The sequence below is a fragment of the Oncorhynchus nerka genome, linkage group LG24, assembly GCF_034236695.1.
Source record: "Oncorhynchus nerka isolate Pitt River linkage group LG24, Oner_Uvic_2.0, whole genome shotgun sequence".
NCBI classification, from domain to species: domain Eukaryota; kingdom Metazoa; phylum Chordata; class Actinopteri; order Salmoniformes; family Salmonidae; genus Oncorhynchus; species Oncorhynchus nerka.
This window is the reverse complement of record NC_088419.1, coordinates 14,669,433-14,696,741: the sequence shown is the minus strand read 5'-3', so window position 1 is coordinate 14,696,741 and position 27,309 is coordinate 14,669,433. Positions and strand designations below refer to the sequence as shown.

At 31.0% G+C, this 27,309-nt stretch overlaps 1 protein-coding gene across 1 annotated transcript in view; it reads right to left on the bottom strand.

Moving 5' to 3' along the window:
• Positions 1 to 27,309, bottom strand: part of LOC115124113 (protein eva-1 homolog A) — a 240,956-nt gene that overhangs the window by 99,698 nt on the left and 113,949 nt on the right. The window contains exon 5 of the mRNA XM_065008645.1: positions 23,396 to 23,539. Within this exon, the coding sequence (XP_064864717.1) occupies positions 23,396 to 23,539 (144 nt within the window). The remainder of the gene's footprint in view (positions 1 to 23,395; positions 23,540 to 27,309) is intronic.

The following is a 27,309-nucleotide window of genomic DNA, read 5'->3' as shown; positions in this document are numbered from 1 at the left end:
AGTCTTCAGTTGGTCATCACTATGTGGTTGAAATACTGTCTGCTTGCATAACAGTGTCAAAGATAACACATTACACACACATTCGATGCTGAAAGAAAGAAATCGTAGTTCTCCACTCCTGTTCCCGAGACAACATGAACATTTGTTGTATAATTTCACTGCAAGAAATGCATAATTCTGCAGGAGTTAATATTATATTATTCTACATGTTAGAGGTTATAGACCTACAGTTAATATTATATGTTAGAGGTTATAGACCTACAGTTAATATTATATTGTATCTTAGAGGTTATAGACCTACAGTTAATATTATATGTTAGAGGTTATAGACCTACAGTTAATATTATATTGTATGTTAGAGGTTATAGACCTACAGTTAATATTATATTATATGTTAGAGGTTATAGACCTACAGTTAATATTATATTATATGTTAGAGGTTATAGACCTACAGTTAATATTATTCTATATGTTAGAGGTTATAGTCCTACAGTTAATATTATATTATATGTTAGAGGTTATAGACCTACAGTTAATATTATATTATATGTTAGAGGTTATAGACCTACAGTTAATATTATATGTTAGAGGTTATAGACCTACAGTTAATATTATATTATATGTTAGAGGTTATAGACCTACAGTTAATATTATATTATATGTTAGAGGTTATAGACCTACAGTTAATATTATTCTATATGTTAGAGGTTATAGACCTACAGTTAATATTATATTATATGTTAGAGGTTATAGACCTACAGTTAATATTATATTATATGTTAGAGGTTATAGTCCTACAGTTAATATTATATGTTAGAGGTTATAGTCCTACAGTTAATATTATATTATATGTTAGAGGTTATAGTCCTACAGTTAATATTATATTATATGTTAGAGGTTATAGACCTACAGTTAATATTATATTATATGTTAGAGGTTATAGACCTACAGTTAATATTATATTATATGTTAGAGGTTATAGTCCTACAGTTAATATTATATGTTAGGTTATAGTCCCTACAGTTAATATTATATTATATGTTAGAGGTTATAGACCTACAGTTAATATTATATTATATGTTAGAGGTTATAGACCTACAGTTAATATTATATTATATGTTAGAGGTTATAGACCTACAGTTAATATTATATTATATGTTAGAGGTTATAGACCTACAGTTAATATTATATTATATGTTAGAGGTTATAGACCTACAGTTAATATTATATTATATGTTAGAGGTTATAGACCTACAGTTAATATTATATTATATGTTAGAGGTTATAGACCTACAGTTAATATTATATTATATGTTAGGTTATAGACCTACAGTTAATATTATTCTATATGTTAGAGGTCCTACAGTTAATATTATATTATATGTTAGAGGTTATAGTCCTACAGTTATTATATTATATGTTAGAGGTTATAGTTACAGTTAATATTATATGTTAGAGGTTATAGTCCTACAGTTAATATTATATTATATATTGTTATTACAGTTAATATTATATTATAGAGGTTATAGACCTACAGTTAATATTATATTATATGTTAGAGGTTATAGACCTACAGTTAATATTATATTATATGTTAGAGGTTATAGACCTACAGTTAATATTATATTATATGTTAGAGGTTATAGACCTACAGTTAATATTATATGTTAGAGGTTATAGACCTACAGTTAATATTATATTATATGTTAGAGGTTATAGACCTACAGTTAATATTATATGTTAGAGGTTATAGACCTACAGTTAATATTATATTATATGTTAGAGGTTATAGACCTACAGTTAATATTATATTATATGTTAGAGGTTATAGACCTACAGTTAATATTATATTATATGTTAGAGGTTATAGTCCTACAGTTAATATTATATGTTAGAGGTTATAGTCCTACAGTAAATATTATATTATATGTTAGAGGTTATAGACCTACAGTTAATATTATATTATATGTTAGAGGTTATAGACCTACAGTTAATATTATATTATATGTTAGAGGTTATAGACCTACAGTTAATATTATATTATATGTTAGAGGTTATAGTCCTACAGTTAATATTATATGTTAGAGGTTATAGACCTACAGTTAATATTATATTATATGTTAGAGGTTATAGACCTACAGTTAATATTATATTATATGTTAGAGGTTATAGACCTACAGTTAATATTATATGTTAGAGGTTATAGACCTACAGTTAATATTATATTATATGTTAGAGGTTATAGACTTACAGTTAATATTATATGTTAGAGGTTATAGACCTACAGTTAATATTATATTATATGTTAGAGGTTATAGACCTACAGTTAATATTATATTATATGTTAGAGGTTATAGACCTACAGTTAATATTATATTATATGTTAGAGGTCATAGACCTACAGTTAATATTATATTATATGTTAGAGGTTATAGACCTACAGTTAATATTATATTATATGTTAGAGGTTATAGACCTACAGTTAATATTATATTATTCTACATGTTAGAGGTTATAGACCTACAGTTAATATTATATTATTCTACATGTTAGAGGTTATAGACCTACAGTTAATATTATATGTTAGAGGTTATAGACCTACAGTTAATATTATATTATATGTTAGAGGTTATAGACCTACAGTTAATATTATATTATATGTTAGAGGTTATAGACCTACAGTTAATATTATATTATATGTTAGAGGTTATAGTCCTACAGTTAATATTATATTATATGTTAGAGGTTATAGACCTACAGTTAATATTATATTATATGTTAGAGGTTATAGACTTACAGTTAATATTATATTATATGTTAGAGGTTATAGACTTACAGTTAATATTATATGTTAGAGGTTATAGTCCTACAGTTAATATTATATTATATTTTAGAGGTTATAGACCTACAGTTAATATTATATGTTAGAGGTCATAGACCTACAGTTAATATTATATTATATGTTAGAGGTTATAGTCCTACAGTTAATATTATATTATATGTTAGAGGTTATAGACCTACAGTTAATATTATATTATATGTTAGAGGTTATAGACCTACAGTTAATATTATATGTTAGAGGTTATAGACCTACAGTTAATATTATATTATATGTTAGAGGTTATAGACCTACAGTTAATATTATATGTTAGAGGTTATAGACCTACAGTTAATATTATATTATATGTTAGTTAATATTATATTATATGTTAGGTTATAGACCTACAGTTAATATTATATTATATGTTAGAGGTTATAGACCTACAGTTAATATTATATGTTAGAGGTTATAGACCTACAGTTAATATTATATTATATGTTAGAGGTTATAGACCTACAGTTAATATTATATGTTAGAGGTTATAGTCCTACAGTTAATATTATATTATATGTTAGAGGTTATAGACCTACAGTTAATATTATATTATATGTTTATAGACCTACAGTTAATATTATATTATATGTTAGAGGTTATAGACCTACAGTTAATATTATATGTTAGAGGTTATAGACTTACAGTTAATATTATATGTTAGAGGTTATAGACCTACAGTTAATATTATATTATATGTTAGAGGTTATAGTCCTACAGTTAATATTATATTATATGTTAGAGGTTATAGACCTACAGTTAATATTATATTATATGTTAGAGGTTATAGACCTACAGTTAATATTATATGTTAGAGGTTATAGACTTACAGTTAATATTATATGTTAGAGGTTATAGACCTACAGTTAATATTATATTATATGTTAGAGGTTATAGTCCTACAGTTATAGTCCTACAGTTAATATTATATTATATGTTAGAGGTTATAGACCTACAGTTTAATATTATATTATATGTTAGAGGTTATAGACCTACAGTTAATATTATATTATATGTTAGAGGTTATAGACCTACAGTTAATATTATATTATATGTTAGGTTATATACAGTTAATATTATATTTATGAGGTTATAGACCTACAGTTAATATTATATTATATGTTAGAGGTTATAGACCTACAGTTAATATTATATTATATGTTAGAGGTTATAGACCTACAGTTAATATTATATTATATGTTAGAGGTTATAGACCTACAGTTAATAGTTAATATTATATGTTAGAGGTTATAGACCTACAGTTAATATTATATTATATGTTAGAGGTTATAGACCTACAGTTAATATTATATTATATGTTAGAGGTTATAGACCTACAGTTAATATTATATGTTAGAGGTTATAGACCTACAGTTAATATTATATTATATGTTAGAGGTTATAGACCTACAGTTAATATTATATGTATAGAGGTTATAGACCTACAGTTAATATTATATTATATGTTAGAGGTTTAGAGGTTATAGACCTACAGTTAATATTATATTATATGTTAGAGGTTATAGACCTACAGTTAATATTATATTATATGTTAGAGGTTATAGACCTACAGTTAATATTATATTATATGTTAGAGGTTATAGACCTACAGTTAATATTATATTATATGTTAGAGGTTATAGACCTACAGTTAATATTATATTATATGTTAGAGGTTATAGACCTACAGTTAATATTATATTATATGTTAGAGGTTATAGACCTACAGTTAATATTATATTATATGTTGTTATAGACCTACAGTTAATATTATATGTTAGAGGTTCATAGACCTACAGTTAATATTATATTATATGTTTAGAGGTTATAGACCTACAGTTATATATTATATGTTAGAGGTTATAGACCTACAATTAATATTATATTATATGTTAGAGGTTATAGTCCTACAGTTAATATTATATTATATGTTAGAGGTTATAGACCTACAGTTAAGTTAATATTTATATGTTAGAGGTTATAGACCTACAGTTAATATTATATTATATGTTAGAGGTTATAGACCTATTATATTATATGTTAGAGGTTATAGACCTACAGTTAATATTATATTATATGTTAGAGGTTATAGACCTACAGTTAATATTATATTATATGTTAGAGGTTATAGACCTACAGTTAATATTATATTATATGTTAGAGGTTATAGACCAGTTAATACAGTTTAGTTAATATTATATGTTAGAGGTTATAGACCTACAGTTAATATTATATTATATGTTAGAGGTTATAGACCTACAGTTAATATTATATTATATGTTAGAGGTCATAGAGTCCTACAGTTAATATTATATTATATGTTAGAGGTTATAGACCTACAGTTAATATTATATTATATGTTAGAGGTTATAGACCTACAGTTAATATTATATTATATGTTAGAGGTTATAGACCTACAGTTAATATTATATTATATGTTAGAGGTTATAGACCTACAGTTAATATTATATTATATGTTAGAGGTATATAGACCTACAGTATTATAATATTATATTATATGTTAGAGGTTATAGACCTACAGTTAATATTATATTATATGTTAGAGGTTATAGACCTACAGTTAATATTATATTATATGTTAGAGGTTATAGTCCTACAGTTAATATTATATTATATGTTAGAGGTTATAGACCTACAGTTAATATTATATTATATGTTAGAGGTTATAGACCTACAGTTAATATTATATGTTAGAGGTTATAGTCCTACAGTTAATATTATATTATATGTTAGAGGTTATAGACCTACAGTTAATATTATATTATATGTTAGAGGTTATAGACCTACAGTTAATATTATATTATATGTTAGAGGTTATAGACCTACAGTTAATATTATATTATATGTTAGAGGTTATAGACCTACAGTTAATATTCTATATATGTTAGAGGTTATAGACCTACAGTTAATATTATATTATATGTTAGAGGTTATAGACCTACAGTTAATATTATATTATATGTTAGAGGTTATAGACCTACAGTTAATATTATATTATATGTTAGAGGTTATAGACCTACAGTTAATATTCTATATATGTTAGAGGTTATAGTCCTACAGTTAATATTCTATATATGTTAGAGGTCATAGACCTACAGTTAATATTATATTATATGTTAGAGGTTATAGACCTACAGTTAATATTATATTATATGTTAGAGGTTATAGTCCTACAGTTAATATTATATTATATGTTAGAGGTTATAGTCCTACAGTTAATATTATATTATATGTTAGAGGTTATAGTCCTACAGTTAATATTATTCTATATATGTTAGAGGTTATAGACCTACAGTTAATATTATATTATATGTTAGAGGTTATAGACCTACAGTTAATATTATATTATATGTTAGAGGTTATAGACCTACAGTTAATATTATATTATATGTTAGAGGTTATAGACCTACAGTTAATATTATATTATATGTTAGAGGTTATAGACCTACAGTTAATATTATATTATATGTTAGAGGTTATAGACCTACAGTTAATATTATATTATATGTTAGAGGTTATAGACCTACAGTTAATATTATACTATATGTTAGAGGTTATAGACCTACAGTTAATATTATATTATATGTTAGAGGTTATAGTCCTACAGTTAATATTATATTATATGTTAGAGGTTATAGACCTACAGTTAATATTATATTATATGTTAGAGGTTATAGACCTACAGTTAATATTATATTACATGTTAGAGGTTATAGACCTACAGTTAATATTATATGTTAGAGGTTATAGACCTACAGTTAATATTATATGTTAGAGATAATAGTCCTACAGTTAATATTATATTATATGTTAGAGGTTATAGACCTACAGTTAATATTATATTATATGTTAGAGGTTATAGACCTACAGTTAATATTATATTATATGTTAGAGGTTATAGACCTACAGTTAATATTATATTATATGTTAGAGGTTATAGACCTACAGTTAATATTATATTATATGTTAGAGGTTATAGACCTACAGTTAATATTATATTATATGTTAGAGGTTATAGACCTACAGTTAATATTATATTATATGTTAGAGGTTATAGACCTACAGTTAATATTATATTATATGTTGTTAGAGGTCATAGACCTACAGTTAATATTATATTATATGTTAGAGGTCATAGACCTACAGTTAATATTATATTATATGTTAGAGGTTATAGACCTACAGTTAATATTATATTATATGTTAGAGGTTATAGACCTACAGTTAATATTATATGTTTATATGTTAGAGGTTATAGACCTACAGTTAATATTATATTATATGTTAGAGGTTATAGACCTACAGTTAATATTATATGTTAGAGGTTATAGACCTACAGTTAATATTATATTATATGTTAGAGGTTATAGACCTACAGTTAATATTATATTATATGTTAGAGGTTATAGACCTACAGTTAATATTATATTATATGTTAGAGGTTATAGTCCTACAGTTAATATTATATTATATGTTAGAGGTTATAGACCTACAGTTAATATTATATTATATGTTAGAGGTTATAGACCTACAGTTAATATTATATTATATGTTAGAGGTTATAGACCTACAGTTAATATTATATTATATGTTAGAGGTTATAGACCTACAGTTAATATTATATTATATGTTAGAGGTTATAGACCTACAGTTAATATTATATTATATGTTAGAGGTTATAGACCTACAGTTAATATTATATTATATGTTAGAGGTCATAGACCTACAGTTAATATTCTATATATGTTAGAGGTTATAGTCCTACAGTTAATATTATATTATATGTTAGAGGTTATAGTCCTACAGTTAATATTATATTATATGTTAGAGGTTATAGACCTACAGTTAATATTATATTATATGTTAGAGGTTATAGTCCTACAGTTAATATTATTAATATTAGACCTACAGTTAATATTATATTATATGTTAGAGGTTATAGACCTACAGTTAATATTATATTATATGTTAGAGTTATAGACCTCAGTTAATATTATATTATATGTTAGAGGTCCTTAGACCTACAGTTAATATTATATTATATGTTAGAGGTTATAGTCCTACAGTTAATATTATATTATATGTTAGAGGTTATAGTCCTACAGTTAATATTATATTATATGTTAGAGGTTATAGTCCTACAGTTAATATTATATTAATGTTATTATTCAGTTAATATTATATTATATGTTAGGTTATAGACCTACAGTTATAGTCCTACAGTATTATATTATATTATATGTTAGAGGTTATAGACCTACAGTTAATATTATATTATATGTTAGAGGTTATAGTCCTACAGTTAATATTATATTATATGTTAGAGGTTATAGTCCTACAGTTAATATTATATTATATGTTAGAGGTTATAGACTTAATATTATATTATATGTTAGAGGTTATAGACCTACAGTTAATATTATATTATATGTTAGAGGTTATAGACCTACAGTTAATATTATATTATATGTTAGAGGTTATAGACCTACAGTTAATATTATATTATATGTTAGAGGTTATAGACCTACAGTTAATATTATATTATATGTTAGAGGTTATAGACCTACAGTTAATATTATATTATATGTTAGAGGTTATAGACCTACAGTTAATATTATATTATATGTTAGAGGTTATAGACCTACAGTTAATATTATATTATATGTTAGAGGTTATAGACCTACAGTTAATATTATATTATATGTTAGAGGTTATAGACCTACAGTTAATATTATATTATATGTTAGAGGTTATAGTCCTACAGTTAATATTATATTATATGTTAGAGGTTATAGACCTACAGTTAATATTATATTATATGTTAGAGGTTATAGACCTACAGTTAATATTATATTATATGTTAGAGGTTATAGACCTACAGTTAATATGTTTATATACAGTATATGTTAGAGGTTATAGTCCTACAGTTAATATTATATTATATGTTAGAGGTTATAGACCTACAGTTAATATTATATTATATGTTAGAGGTTATAGTCCTACAGTTAATATTATATTATATGTTAGAGGTTATAGACCTACAGTTAATATTATATTATATGTTAGAGGTTATAGACCTACAGTTAATATTATATTATATGTTAGAGGTTATAGACCTACAGTTAATATTATATTATATGTTAGAGGTTATAGACCTACACTTAATATTATATTATATGTTAGTTAGGTTATAGACCTACAGTTAATATTATATTATATGTTAGAGGTTATAGACCTACAGTTAATATTATATGTTATATGTTAGTTAATATTATATTATAGGTCATAGACCTACAGTTAATATTATATGTTAGAGGTTATAGACCTACAGTTAATATTATATTATATGTTAGAGGTTATAGACCTACAGTTAATATTATATTATATGTTAGAGGTTATAGACCTACAGTTAATATTATATTATATGTTAGAGGTTATAGACCTACAGTTAATATTATATTATATGTTAGAGGTTATAGACCTACAGTTAATATTATATTATATGTTAGAGGTTATAGTCCTACAGTTAATATTATATGTTAGAGGTTATAGTCCTACAGTTAATATTATATGTTAGAGGTTATAGTCCTACAGTTAATATTATATTATATGTTAGAGGTTATAGACTTACAGTTAATATTATATGTTAGAGGTTATAGACCTACAGTTAATATTATATTATATGTTAGAGGTCATAGACCTACAGTTAATATTATATTATATGTTAGAGGTTATAGACCTACAGTTAATATTATATGTTAGAGGTCATAGACCTACAGTTAATATTATATTATATGTTAGAGGTTATAGTCCTACAGTTAATATTATATTATATGTTAGAGGTTATAGACCTACAGTTAATATTATATGTTAGAGGTTATAGACCTACAGTTAATATTATATTATATGTTAGAGGTTATAGACCTACAGTTAATATTATATTATATGTTAGAGGTTATAGACCTACAGTTAATATTATATTATATGTTAGAGGTTATAGTCCTACAGTTAATATTATATTATATGTTAGAGGTTATAGACCTACAGTTAATATTATATGTTAGAGGTTATAGACCTACAGTTAATATTATATTATATGTTAGAGGTTATAGACCTACAGTTAATATTATATTATATGTTAGAGGTCATAGACCTACAGTTAATATTATATTATATGTTAGAGGTTATAGACCTACAGTTAATATTATATTATATGTTAGAGGTTATAGACCTACAGTTAATATTATATTATATGTTAGAGGTTATAGACCTACAGTTAATATTATATTATATGTTAGAGGTCATAGACCTACAGTTAATATTATATGATATGTTAGAGGTCATAGACCTACAGTTAATATTATATTATATGTTAGAGGTTATAGACCTACAGTTAATATTATATTATATGTTAGAGGTTATAGACCTACAGTTAATATTATATTATATGTTAGAGGTTATAGTCCTACAGTTAATATTATATTATATGTTAGAGGTTATAGACCTACAGTTAATATTATATTATATGTTAGAGGTTATAGACCTACAGTTAATATTATATGTTAGAGGTTATAGTCCTACAGTTAATATTATATTATATGTTAGAGGTTATAGACCTACAGTTAATATTATATTATATGTTAGAGGTTATAGACCTACAGTTAATATTATATTATATGTTAGAGGTTATAGACCTACAGTTAATATTATATTATATGTTAGAGGTTATAGACCTACAGTTAATATTCTATATATGTTAGAGGTTATAGACCTACAGTTAATATTATATTATATGTTAGAGGTTATAGACCTACAGTTAATATTATATTATATGTTAGAGGTTATAGACCTACAGTTTAATATTATATTATATGTTAGAGGTTATAGACCTACAGTTAATATTATATATATGTTAGAGGTTATAGTCCTACAGTTAATATTATATTATATGTTAGAGGTTATAGACCTACAGTTAATATTATATTATATGTTAGAGGTTATAGACCTACAGTTAATATTATATTATATGTTAGAGGTTATAGTCCTACAGTTAATATTATATTATATGTTAGAGGTTATAGTCCTACAGTTAATATTATATTATATGTTAGAGGTTATAGTCCTACAGTTAATATTATATTATATGTTAGGTTATATTCTATATATGTTAGAGGTTATAGACCTACAGTTAATATTATATTATATGTTAGAGGTTATAGACCTACAGTTAATATTATATATTATATGTTAGAGGTTATAGACCTACAGTTAATATTATATTATATGTTAGAGGTTATAGACCTACAGTTAATATTATATTATATGTTAGAGGTTATAGACCTACAGTTAATATTATATTATATGTTAGAGGTTATAGACCTACAGTTAATATTATATTATATGTTAGAGGTTATAGACCTACAGTTAATATTATACTATATGTTAGAGGTTATAGACCTACAGTTAATATTATATTATATGTTAGAGGTTATAGTCCTACAGTTAATATTATATTATATGTTAGAGGTTATAGACCTACAGTTAATATTATATTATATGTTAGAGGTTATAGACCTACAGTTAATATTATATTATATGTTAGAGGTTATAGACCTACAGTTAATATTATATTACATGTTAGAGGTTATAGACCTACAGTTAATATTATATGTTAGAGGTTATAGACCTACAGTTAATATTATATGTTAGAGATAATAGTCCTACAGTTAATATTATATTATATGTTAGAGGTTATAGACCTACAGTTAATATTATATTATATGTTAGAGGTTATAGACCTACAGTTAATATTATATTATATGTTAGAGGTTATAGACCTACAGTTAATATTATATTATATGTTAGAGGTCATAGACCTACAGTTAATATTATATTATATGTTAGAGGTTATAGACCTACACTTAATATTATATTATATGTTAGAGGTTATAGACCTACAGTTAATATTATATTATATGTTAGAGGTTATAGACCTACAGTTAATATTATATTATATGTTAGAGGTCATAGACCTACAGTTAATATTATATTATATGTTAGAGGTCATAGACCTACAGTTAATATTATATTATATGTTAGAGGTTATAGACCTACAGTTAATATTATATTATATGTTAGAGGTTATAGACCTACAGTTAATATTATATTATATGTTAGAGACCTACAGTTAATATTATATATATATGTTAGAGGTTATAGACCTACAGTTAATATTATATTATATGTTAGAGGTTATAGACCTACAGTTAATATTATATGTTAGAGGTTATAGACCTACAGTTAATATTATATTATATGTTAGAGGTTATAGACCTACAGTTAATATTATATTATATGTTAGAGGTTATAGACCTACAGTTAATATTATATTATATGTTAGAGGTTATAGACCTACAGTTAATATTATATTATATGTTAGAGGTTATAGACCTACAGTTAATATTATATTATATGTTAGAGGTTATAGTAGACCTACAGTTAATATTATATTATATGTTAGAGGTTATAGACCTACAGTTAATATTATATTATATGTTAGAGGTTATAGACCTACAGTTAATATTATATTATATGTTAGAGGTTATAGACCTACAGTTAAGTTAATATACAGTTAATATTATATGTTAGAGGTTATAGACCTACAGTTAATATTATATTATATGTTAATATTACAGTTAATATTCTATATATGTTAGAGGTTATAGTCCTACAGTTAATATTATATTATATGTTAGAGGTTATAGTCCTACAGTTAATATTATTCTATATATGTTAGAGGTTATGGTCCTACAGTTAATATTATATTATATGTTAGAGGTTATAGTCCTACAGTTAATATTATATTATATGTTAGAGGTTATAGACCTACAGTTAATATTATATTATATGTTAGAGGTTATAGTCCTACAGTTAATATTATTCTATATGTTAGAGGTTATAGACCTACAGTTAATATTATATTATATGTTAGAGGTCATAGACCTACAGTTAATATTCTATATATGTTAGAGGTTATAGTCCTACAGTTAATATTATATTATATGTTAGAGGTTATAGTCCTACAGTTAATATTATATTATATGTTAGAGGTTATAGTCCTACAGTTAATATTATTCTATATATGTTAGAGGTTATAGTCCTACAGTTAATATTATATGTTAGAGGTTATAGATCTACAGTTAATATTATATTATATGTTAGAGGTTATAGACCTACAGTTAATATTATATTATATGTTAGAGGTTATAGTCCTACAGTTAATATTATATTATATGTTAGAGGTTATAGACCTACAGTTAATATTATATTATATGTTAGAGGTTATAGACCTACAGTTAATATTATATTATATGTTAGAGGTTATAGACCTACAGTTAATATTATATTATATGTTAGAGGTTATAGACCTACAGTTAATATTATATTATATGTTAGAGGTTATAGACCTACAGTTAATATTATATTATATGTTAGAGGTTATAGACCTACAGTTAATATTATATTATATGTTAGAGGTTATAGACCTACAGTTAATATTATACTATATGTTAGAGGTTATAGACCTACAGTTAATATTATATTATATGTTAGAGGTTATAGACCTACAGTTAATATTATATTATATGTTAGAGGTTATAGACCTACAGTTGATATTATATTATATGTTAGAGGTTATAGTCCTACAGTTAATATTATATTATATGTTAGAGGTTATAGACCTACAGTTAATATTATATTTAGAGGTTATAGACCTACAGTTAATATTAGAGGTTATGTTAGACCTACAGTTAATATTATATGTTAGAGGTTATAGACCTACAGTTAATATTATATGTTAGAGATAATAGTCCTACAGTTAATATTATATTATATGTTAGAGGTTATAGACCTACAGTTAATATTATATTATATGTTAGAGGTTATAGACCTACAGTTAATATTATATTATATGTTAGAGGTTATAGACCTACAGTTAATATTATATTATATGTTAGAGGTCATAGACCTACAGTTAATATTATATTATATGTTAGAGGTTATAGACCTACACTTAATATTATATTATATGTTAGAGGTTATAGACCTACAGTTAATATTATATTATATGTTAGAGGTTATAGACCTACAGTTAATATTATATTATATGTTAGAGGTTATAGACCTACAGTTAATATTATATGTTAGAGGTTATAGACCTACAGTTAATATTATATTATATGTTAGAGGTTATAGACCTACAGTTAATATTATATTATATGTTAGAGGTCATAGACCTACAGTTAATATTATATTATATGTTAGAGGTTATAGACCTACAGTTAATATTATATTATATGTTAGAGGTTATAGACCTACAGTTAATATTATATTATATGTTAGAGGTTATAGACCTACAGTTAATATTATATTATATGTTAGAGGTCATAGACCTACAGTTAATATTATATTATATGTTAGAGGTTATAGACATACAGTTAATATTATATTATATGTTAGAGGTTATAGACCTACAGTTAATATTATATTATATGTTAGAGGTTATAGACCTACAGTTAATATTATATTATATGTTAGAGGTTATAGACCTACAGTTAATATTATATGTTAGAGGTTATAGACCTACAGTTAATATTATATTATATGTTAGAGGTTATAGACCTACAGTTAATATTATATGTTAGAGGTTATAGTCCTACAGTTAATATTATATTATATGTTAGAGGTTATAGACCTACAGTTAATATTATATTATATGTTAGAGGTTATAGTCCTACAGTTAATATTATATTATATGTTAGAGGTTATAGTCCTACAGTTAATATTATTCTATATATGTTAGAGGTTATAGACCTACAGTTAATATTATTCTATATATGTTAGAGGTTATAGACCTACAGTTAATATTATATTATATGTTAGAGGTTATAGACCTACAGTTAATATTATATTATATGTTAGAGGTTATAGACCTACAGTTAATATTATATTATATGTTAGAGGTTATAGTCCTACAGTTAATATTATTCTATATATGTTAGAGGTTATAGACCTACAGTTAATATTATATTATATGTTAGAGGTTATAGACCTACAGTTAATATTATATTATATGTTAGAGGTTATAGACCTACAGTTAATATTATACTATATGTTAGAGGTTATAGACCTACAGTTAATATTATATTATATGTTAGAGGTTATAGACCTACAGTTAATATTATATTATATGTTAGAGGTTATAGTCCTACAGTTAATATTATATTATATGGTAGAGGTTATGGTCCTACAGTTAATATTATTCTATATGTTAGAGGTTATAGACCTACAGTTAATATTATATTATATGTTAGAGGTTATAGACCTACAGTTAATATTATACTATATGTTAGAGGTTATAGACCTACAGTTAATATTATATTATATGTTAGAGGTTATGGTCCTACAGTTAATATTATTCTATATATGTTAGAGGTTATAGTCCTACAGTTAATATTATATTATATGTTAGAGGTTATGGTCCTACAGTTAATATTATTCTATATATGTTAGAGGTTATAGACCTACAGTTAATATTATATTATATGTTAGAGGTTATAGTCCTACAGTTAATATTATATTATATGTTAGAGGTTATAGACCTACAGTTAATATTATATTATATGTTAGAGGTTATAGACCTACAGTTAATATTATATGTTAGAGGTTATAGACCTACAGTTAATATTATATTATATGTTAGAGGTTATAGACCTACAGTTAATATTATATGTTAGAGGTTATAGACCTACAGTTAATATTATTCTATATATGTTAGAGGTTATAGACCTACAGTTAATATTATATTATATGTTAGAGGTTATAGTCCTACAGTTAATATTATATTATATGTTAGAGGTTATAGACCTACAGTTAATATTATATGTTAGAGGTTATAGACCTACAGTTAATATTATATTATATGTTAGAGGTTATAGACCTACAGTTAATATTATATTATATGTTAGAGGTTATAGACCTACAGTTAATATTATATTATATGTTAGAGGTTATAGACCTACAGTTAATATTATATTATATGTTAGAGGTTATAGACCTACAGTTAATATTATATTATATGTTAGAGGTTATAGACCTACAGTTAATATTATATTATATGTTAGAGGTTATAGACCTACAGTTAATATTATATTATATGTTAGAGGTTATAGACCTACAGTTAATATTATATTATATGTTAGAGGTTATAGACCTACAGTTAATATTATATTATATGTTAGAGGTTATAGACCTACAGTTAATATTATATTATATGTTAGAGGTTATAGACCTACAGTTAATATTATATTATATGTTAGAGGTTATAGATCTACAGTTAATATTATATGTTAGAGGTTATAGACCTACAGTTAATATTATATGTTAGAGGTCATAGACCTACAGTTAATATTATATTATATGTTAGAGGTCATAGACCTACAGTTAATATTATATTATATGTTAGAGGTTATAGACCTACAGTTAATATTATATTATATGTTAGAGGTTATAGACCTACAGTTAATATTATATTATATGTTAGAGGTTATAGACCTACAGTTAATATTATATTATTCTATATGTTAGAGGTTATAGACCTACAGTTAATATTATATTATATGTTAGAGGTTATAGACCTACAGTTAATATTATATTATATGTTAGAGGTTATAGTCCTACAGTTAATATTATATGTTAGAGGTTATAGACCTACAGTTAATATTATATTATATGTTAGAGGTTATAGACCTACAGTTAATATTATATTATATGTTAGAGGTTATAGACCTACAGTTAATATTATATGTTAGAGGTTATAGACCTACAGTTAATATTATATTATATGTTAGAGGTTATAGACCTACAGTTAATATTATACTATATGTTAGAGGTTATAGTCCTACAGTTAATATTATATTATATGTTAGAGGTCATAGACCTACAGTTAATATTATATTTTTCTATATGTTAGAGGTTATAGACCTACAGTTAATATTATATTATTCTATATGTTAGAGGTTATAGACCTACAGTTAATATTATATTATATGTTAGAGGTTATAGACCTACAGTTAATATTATTCTATATGTTAGAGGTTATAGACCTACAGTTAATATTATATTATATGTTAGAGGTTATAGTCCTACAGTTAATATTATATGTTAGAGGTTATAGACCTACAGTTAATATTATATTATATGTTAGAGGTTATAGACCTACAGTTAATATTATATTATATGTTAGAGGTTATAGACCTACAGTTAATATTATATTATATGTTAGATGTTATAGACCTACAGTTAATATTATATTATTCTATGTTAGAAGATATCCTGTTTGGGATAGGGGGCAGCATTTTCACGTCTGGATGAAAAACATGCCCAGAGTAAACTGCCTGCTATTCAGGCCCATTTGCTAATATATGCATATTATTAGTAGATTTGGATAGAAAACACTCTGACGATTCTAAAACTGTTTGAATGATGTCTGTGAGTATAACAGAACTCATATGGCAGGCGAAAACCTGAGACAAATCCAACCAGGAAGTGGGAAATCTGAGGTTTGTAGTTTTTCAACTCATTGCCTATCCAATATACAGTGTCTATGGGGTCATATTGCACTCCCTAAGGCTTCAACAGTCTTTAGAACCTTGTTTGATGCTTCTACTGTGAAGGAGGGGGGAATGGGAGCTGAATGAGTCAGAGATCTGCCAGAGTGGCATGAGCTGATCATGCACGCTCATGTGAAAGTTAGCTTGCGTTCCATTGCATTTCTGCAGACAAAAGAATTCTCCCGTTGGAACATTATTGAAGATTTATGATAAAAACATCCTAAAGATTGATTCTATACTTCGTTTGACATGTTTCTACGAACAGTAATATGACTTTTCTTCTGAACTTTTGCCTGGACCTGGACACCTGGATTTGTGAACTGAACGCGCTAACAAAAGGAGGTATTTGGACATAAATTATGGACTTTATCGAACAAATCAAACATTTATTGTGGAACTGGGATTCCTGGGAGTGCATTCTGATGAAGATCAAAGGTAAGTGAATATTTATAACGCTATTTCTGACTTCTGTTGATTCCACAACATGGCGGATATCTGTATGGCTTGTTTTGTTGTCTGAGCACTGTACTCAGATTATTGCATGGTTTGCTTTTTCCGTAAAGTAAAAAAAAAATCTGACACAGCGGTTGCATTAAGGAGAAGTATATCTCTAATTCTGTGCATAACACTTGTATCTTATATTAAAGTTTATGATGACTATTTCTGTAAATTGATGTGGCTCTCTGCAAATTCGACGGATGTTTTCGAGGCACACCATTACTGAACAATAACGGCCAATGTCAACTGAGATCTTTGGATATAAATATGAACTTTATGGAACAAAACATACATGTATTGCGTAACATGAAGTCCTATGAGTGTCATCTGATGAAGATCATCAAAGGTTAGTGATTAATTTTATCTCTATTTCTGCTTTTTGTGACTCCTCTCTTAGGCTGGAAAATGGATGTATGTGTTTTTGTGACTCGGCTCTGACCTAACATAATCATATGGTTTGCTTTTGCTTTTGCTGTAAAGCCTTTTTGAAATTGGACACGATGGGTAGATTAACAAGAAGTTAAGCTTTAATTTGGTGTATTGCACTTGTGAATATATGAAAGTTACATATTTAAAAAATATATTTTTGAATTTCTCGTGCTGCCTTTTCAGCGGAATGTTGTCGAGGGGTTCCGCTTGCGTCCATCTTTCAGTTACTATTCCATTTAATCCATATGAACTTCAATGAGAAATATTGTGTTTATTCATGGATACAGGGATACTCATGAGTGGGATATCAATGGTGCATGTAAACAGTTTATCCTGAATATGACCAAAAGCGGGATATAAGCGACTATCCAGTATACTGTGCTCATGTAAACGTGGTTGCTGTCTGGCAAGCCTCTGCAGAGTCCCCCACAACCGGAAGTTCCGATTTTCAGGGAAAATTAAGAGAGCTGTGATGCGACTTCCCACATTTGGTGGTTAACAACGCGACACTCCATCTTAACTCCTCCTCCACATTTACTGGATTGGTTGAACATTGCAGAAGAGAACCCCCAACAGTTATTTTTCTTCTCGTGAAGACCAGTATGTAGTGGATCTAGTTTCAGACATTTCTTTTACGTCTGCTAGTTTAGGTTAGGCAAGCCCAGACATCCTAGGAAAGGAAACCTAGGAAATCCTATGGTTTACTTCTCCCACTGTGATACCATAGACATATAACCACATTGCATGATTTATAAATGGCAAAGAGTTTTCTGAGATTGACTTTATTCAGTCAGTTTGACACCTTTTATGAACTATTTAACACTTGCTATTCAGTTGTCAATCAAAGCACAGTAAATAGCCTATGCACCACGACTCCGTGTGGCTGGCTCTGAGAAACATGCAAAAAAAAAAAAACATGTGCCAGAAAACTATAATTAGGCTAAGTAGATTTCTGCTCAACCCACATTACATGGGACCTGAAAATTGACAAGCATCATGCTCTCTCCCCTCCATGTAAAGAAATTTGACTGCAACCAAGCCCAGGGCGCAAAAATTGTACCGGGAGGCGGGACAGACAGCAGACTGTGTTTCCCTGTCATTGTACGCTTTGTGACCGACAGGCACCTATCATGTCAATAGATCGCGAGAAGGTACTTATCGTTCAATCCCGGCAGGAGAGGGCTCGACGTACTAGCGAACTGAAACTTTTAATTGAAAAGTAGACTAGTTAATATGAAGTGGAAAAAGTAGTTGGCTGAAAATGAGTCTGAAACCTGCTCAGACGACGACAGTCGCTAATGGAAAACACTGCATTCCACTACAGATAGAAGGATTTCTCCTTTCCAAAAGTCTCCCCTGCACTACATACCCTGCATCAACACACACACACACACACACACACACACACACACACACACACACACACACACACACACACACACACCTCTCCATCCATTTCCCTACATTATGCCTACTCCATTATTTATTTTCCTTCCATTTTTTCCCACCATACCTAAGCACACACTATCTCTGGAGCTGGTCAGGAGCACACACTATCTCTGGAGCTGGTCAGGAGCACACTCTATATCTCTGGAGCTGGTCAGGAGCACACACTATCTCTGGAGCTGGTCAGGAGCACACTCTATATCTCTGGAGCTGGTCAGGAGCACATCCTATCTCTGGAGCTGATCAGGAGCACACACTATCTCTGGAGCTGGTCAGGAGCACACACTATCTCTGGAGCTGGTCAGGAGCACACACTATCTCTGGAACTGGTCAGGAGCACACACTATCTCTGGAGCTGGTCAGGAGCACACACTATCTCTGGAGCTGGTCAGGAGCACACTCTGGAGCTGGTCAGGAGCACACTCTGGAGCTGGTCATGAGTACACACTATATCTCTGGAGCTGGTCAGGAGCACACACTACATCTCTGGAGCTGGTCAGGAGCACACACTACATCTCTGGAGCTGGTCAGGAGCACACTCTACATCTCTGGAGCTGGGCAGGAGCACACTCTACATCTCTGGAGCTGGTCAGGAGCACACACTACATCTCTGGAGCTGGTCAGGAGCACACTCTATATCTCTGGAGCTGGTCAGGAGCACACACTATATCTCTGGAGCTGGCCATGAGTACACACTATATCTTTGGAGCTGGTCAGGAGCACACTGGAGCTGGTCAGGAGCACACTCTGGAGCTGGTCAGGAGCACACACTATATCTCTGGAGCTGGTCAGGAGCACACACTATATCTCTGGAGCTGGTCAGGAGCACACACTACATCTCTGGAGCTGGTCAGGAGCACACTCTGGAGCTGGTCAGGACCACACTCTGGAGCTGGTCAGGACCACACTCTACATCTCTGGAGCTGGTCAGGAGCACATACTATGTCTCTGGAGCTGGTCAGGAGTACACTCTACATCTCTGGAGCTGGTCAGGACCACACTCTACATCTCTGGAGCTGGTCAGGAGCACACTCTGGAGCTGGTCAGGACCACACTCTACATCTCTGGAGCTGGTCAGGAGCACACTCTGGAGCTGGTCAGGACCACACTCTACATCTCTGGAGCTGGTCAGGAGCACACTCTGGAGCTGGTCATGAGTACACACTATATCTCTGGAGCTGGTCAGGAGCACACACTACATCTCTGGAGCTGGTCAGGAGCACACACTACATCTCTGGAGCTGGTCAGGAGCACACTCTTACATCTCTGGAGCTGGTCAGGAGCACACTCTACATCTCTGGAGCTGGTCAGGAGCACACTCTACATCTCTGGAGCTGGTCAGGACCACACTCTACATCTCTGGAGCTGGTCAGGAGCACACACTACATCTCTGGAGCTGGTCAGGAGCACACTCTATATCTCTGGAGCTGGTCAGGAGCACACACTATATCTCTGGAGCTGGTCATGAGTACACACTATATCTTTGGAGCTGGTCAGGAGCACACTCTGGAGCTGGTCAGGAGCACACTCTGGAGCTGGTCAAGAGCACACACTATATCTCTGGAGCTGGTCAGGAGCACACACTATATCTCTGGAGCTGGTCAGGAGCACACACTACATCTCTGGAGCTGGTCAGGACCACACTCTACATCTCTGGAGCTGGCCAGGAGCACACTCTGGAGCTGGTCAGGACCACACTCTACATCTCTGGAGCTGGTCAGGAGCACACTCTGGAGCTGGTCAGGACCACACTCTACATCTCTGGAACTGGTCAGGAGCACACTCTGGAGCTGGTCAGGACCACACTCTACATCTCTGGAGCTGGTCAGGAGCACACTCTACATGGTCAGGAGTAAATCTCTACTGTTTATCTATTGACAGATATTGGACAGCTCTTGTTCTGATCAATACTGGACAGCTCTTGTTCTGATAGATACTGGACAACTCTTATAGAGCATTCAAACAGGGTTCATGACAGAGGTTGATCAGCATTAGGGGGTTGTGTGTGAGTGTATGGGTTAGGTGGACACGCATTGTCATTTGGGGTGGTAGGGGGTTGGTGAGTATGTGTGATGTGTGTCGCTGCTGACATGTCCAGTCTGAAAGGCTCCAGACCCTGGCATTGATGGTGTGTGTGTGTGTGTGTGTGTGTGTGTGTGTGTGTGTGTGTGTGTGTGTGTGTGTGTGTGTGTGTGTGTGTGTGTCCATTAGTTTATGAATGTGCGTGTTAACAAATCATATTGTGCCAGCTCAGGATTAGCCTGGGGGTGTGGTGGCTGGATAGACGGAGACAAAACCCGTCTCTCTTCCATCGAGACAGAGAGCAGAAACTAAACTGTCAAGCACCACTCCTACAAACACCAGACAGTCATCAGACATGATAAATATAGAGAGAGACAGACGCACAGACGGAGAGAGACGGACAGACGAACGGACGGACGGACAGAGACAGACGGACAGTGATAAAAGGCCGGGAAAAAACTTGGGCCACATACGTAGTTGTATCAATAGGCAGCCATCCACATCAGCCCCACATCGACATAGATGAACACACACACACGGACACACGGAGCATGAGGTCTGATACCAACAGGCTCAGAGACACTTTCTATCTACAAGCCATCAGACTGCTGAACACTTGAACTGGACTGACAACCTGCACCAGCTTTCCGCACCTTAGCGCGCACACACACACACACACACACACACACACACACACACACACACACAAGATTGCTAAAAACTGCACAAATTAAACACTTGTTCCCTAATCTCCTCTTCCCCAAACATGTGTAAATATTGTACTATAAATTGGGCCTCCTGTATTCTACTGATGTTAACATGTTTATTCTGTTCTACTGAGATATTTACTTTATGTTCCTATTATTATTTATTATTGTTGTTGCATTGTCCAGAAGGAACCTGCAAGTAAGTATTTCATTGGACGGTGTATGCCAGGAATTCCATTGGACGGTGTATCCCAGGAATTTCATTGGACGGTGTATGCCAGGAATTTCATTGGACGGTGAATACCAGGGTTCCCCCAAATTCTCTTAGCAAAAAAGACTGTAAAAACACCAGCCAGTCAGCTCCAACTGATTAAAGAAATCTGTTCCACAGTGTTTCCATGCATAATAAGAGAGATATATGTGATCGTATACCATCAGTAAGCAAGGTTTGAAAGGACTGTTTTAGTCAAACATTTGTTTGGGCTTCTTGCGATCAATTTTCAGTCTACAAATGATTTGTAATTATGTTCCGGCCTCCTGACCATCTGCTTAAGAAAAACACCGTGCCTCGGCTGAATCTAATTGATGATCCCTCCTTTATATACTACATGTATCTCCTACGACTAATAAAACATGAAACTTGAGAGAACAGCTCCCCCTAGTGTCCACATAAGGAACTGCTGACTAGGTGTTGTGTGAAAGAACTGCAGCCGGTACAACTGGAGACTCACCACAGGTGTAGATGACACTGAGGTATTTCCTGGTGCCAGAGTAGCAGGGGTCCCCGAACTCTCGCGTGGATGCCCGGACCAAACAGCTCCGTTTCCCCTGACAACGGGCCATCAGCACTTGGAGAGCCACGCCCGACTGGCAGTCTGAGAGAGAGGTGGGGGGGAGGGTGAATTAGAGAGAATAGAGGAAGACAACCTCTGATTCCATAGAGAATACCACTAAGCAAGAACAGAGGAGTCTCATACGACACATTCTATAATATTGACATACAAGAAGGACGGCACCATCTGCAAACCATATGGCTCCTTACAGCTGTGCATTCTCAACAGTCATTATACCTGTGCATTCTCAACAGTCATTATACCTGTGCATTCTCAGCAGTCATTATACCTGTGCATTCTCAGCAGTCATTATACCTGTGCATTCTCAACAGTCATTATACCTGTGCATTCTCAACAGTCATTATAGCTGTGCATTCTCAACAGTCATTATACCTGTGCATTCTCAACAGTCATTATACCTGTGCATTCTCAACAGTCATTATACCTGTGCATTCTCAACAGTCATTATACCTGTGCATTCTCAACAGTCATTATACCTGTGCATTCTCAACAGTCATTACACCTGTGCATTCTCAACAGTCATTACGCCTGTGCATTCTCAACAGTCATTATACCTGTGCATTCTCAACAGTCATTATACCTGTGCATTCTCAACAGTCATTATACCTGTGCATTCTCAACAGTCATTATACCTGTGCATTCTCAACAGTCATTATACCTGTGCATTCTCAACAGTCATTATACCTGTGCATTCTCAACAGTCATTACACCTGTGCATTCTCAACAGTCATTACGCCTGTGCATTCGCAACAGTCATTATACCTGTGCATTCGCAACAGTCATTATACCTGTGCATTCTCAACAGTCATTATATCTGTGCATTCTCAACAGTCATTATACCTGTGCATTCTCAACAGTCATTATACCTGTGCATTCTCAACAGTCATTATACCTGTGCATTCTCAACAGTCATTATACCTGTGCATTCTCAACAGTCATTATACCTGTGCATTCTCAGCAGTCATTATACCTGTGCATTCTCAGCAGTCATTATACCTGTGCATTCTCAACAGTCATTATACCTGTGCATTCTCAACAGTTATTATACCTGTGCATTCTCAACAGTCATTATACCTGTGCATTCTCAACAGTCATTATACCTGTGCATTCTCAACAGTCATTATACCTGTGCATTCTCAACAGTCATTATACCTGTGCATTCTCAACAGTCATTATACCTGTGCATTCTCAACAGTCATTATACCTGTGCATTCTCAACAGTCATTACACCTGTGCATTCTCAACAGTCATTACACCTGTGCATTCTCAACAGTCATTATAGCTGTGCATTCTCAACAGTCATTATACCTGTGCATTCTCAACAGTCATTATACCTGTGCATTCTCAACAGTCATTATACCTGTGCATTCTCAACAGTCATTTTTCTATGGCTTATTAATTACAGATAGTAATTAATTAGCCATAGATCTGTCTATAGGCCTACGGTAAAGTCAAATCCCAACATCAATAGGCAAGTATCAACTGTCCATCAACTGTTTGGGAAAGTTGAGTGAGTAATGAAATGGTTGCATATCCCAGAACCAATGTATTGCTGTGCCCAGAGGGCTTTTAATGTTGTGCAGATATACTTTTATAATGAATTATACTTCTTATTTATTTATTGTCCTATCATGGGGAACAGTTTTAAAATAAATTATACATTTGATTTATTTATTGTGCTATCATGGGGAACTACATTTAAAAAAATAAATGAGATCTTAATTATTTATTTATGATCCTAATTTAATGGTACGGTCCACAACCCTATACCCGAGACACCCACCCGAATGACCCAGATACTAAGAAGAAGTCCCTAACTGATTTATGGGCCTACTATTAAGTAGTATTGTCTTTAGTAATTCAGTGGAGTAAGTTATTCAAGTACAGATACACCACTGAAACGATATTAGCGACTCCAAATGAACACATGTAATTACAGGGGTCAGCTGAATTTAACTTTAATTCCAGGTCTGTCTGCCTCCCAAAAATGTATTTTATGTTGTACAGTGTGTATCATGTATAGAAACTCTTTAAGGTTTTGAACGAGAGGATTTTTTTACTGTTGTTATTTTTAAATGGCTCAGACCTCTGAATTAAATCAATCCTGTTTTATTGTTTATAAAACAAATGATCTTGTTGTTTGCAGCCAAAATGCAGTCAGAGACCAAGAGCAGCACTGCTCCCTCCAGATTCTGAGCCTGCTTGGCAGGGTTGGTCCTGCACAGCAAAGCCCCCTAAAGGGAGAGCATAATATACAAGGAAATTCTCAAAAGCTGCTAATGAGAACCTTGTACCTAGCCGGTGGGGATTCCGGTGGGGTGCCCCCACCCAGGCAGTGGCAGTGCTGGCAACACTAGCTGCAGTAACCCATGGGGAGGGGGTCACACTCGGACATTCAGAGAGGGGGCATATTATTGTGGCCCTGGTGGCACAAAATCAAAAGTCTGACTGCATGGAGATGCTTGGGAATATGGTCACTACGGGTGACTGTATTGTGGGTGTTTCAGGGTAGAGGTGTACATTTGACCTCCATCATCTAGGATGTGACAATGGTTCATAAAATCTCTCCATTTCTGCCCATTTATTTTGCACGGTCTTACAGGCCTTCTCATGCAGCTGCAACAGTAAGTGCATTTGTAAATCAAGACCTTTCTTGAGTTGGGCTCTGGGCTCTGGGATGGTGCTGTTGAGAATCTGAGTCTATGGTTGTTGTGAGGGAAAGGGGTTGAGTGTGTGTATGTGTGTATCCCACAACTGTTGCGAAGGAGTAAAAGATGTTAGGGACAATAGAAGATGATCCACAGCTATATATAATACAAATCGAGGTGAGGGCGATGGAAAGGCATTTGGCAGTTGATCTACTTCAATTCGGTAAATGGCACTGTGTGCTCTTTTCGAAAGATGGATCCCAGTCTGTTCAGGGCTATGGGATGAGGGGGGTTGGAGGTGGTCTGTCGGGCATTGGGATGACGGCCCAGCTCGGGATGAGGGGGGCTTTTAGCAGGTGGAATAGTACGGACCAATTGGAGGTTTACTTAGTAGCAATGCACATTTCATGGTACAGCTACATAGACACTCCATCATCATGTTACTTTTTAATGGTACGTTTTCAAACATATATTTTGATAAATAGAATTGAAAGTTGTGTCTCATTATGGTAAGTGGTGAAATAAGTATAGCCAGTTACAATTGTAATGGCAGATAACAAGAAAAGACTATCACTATTTACCTGGCTAAAAGAGAAGGAATATAATATCTATTGTTTACAGGAAACCCATTCAACAATTTTAGATGAAGTTTTGTGGAAAAAGAACTGGGGGGGGGGGTGAAATATATTTATCCCATGGGCAAAGAAATTCAAAAGGGGTTATGGTTTTAATTAACAGTAATTTTGATCCAAATGTGCAAATTGTCCAAACAGATCATCAAGGTAGATGGATTATTTTAAATATGTTATTGGACAATAAACAGATATGGCTTATTAACCTATACGGTCTGAATAATGATGATCCAAGCTTCTTTGAAAATAAATATAAGAATCTATCAACTCTACAAGCAACACTAGACTCTATTATTATGGTGGGAGATATTAATACAGGCTTAAATACATCTATGGACCGGAAAGGAAATCACACTACAAACGATCACCCTCAGGCACTTAAGGAAATCATGAATGTCATGGATATATTGGAATTAGTGGATATCTGGAGACTTAAATACCCTGACCTAGTGAGATATACTTGGCGGAGGCTTAATCAAGCTAGTCGTCTTGACTACTTTCTTATGCCATT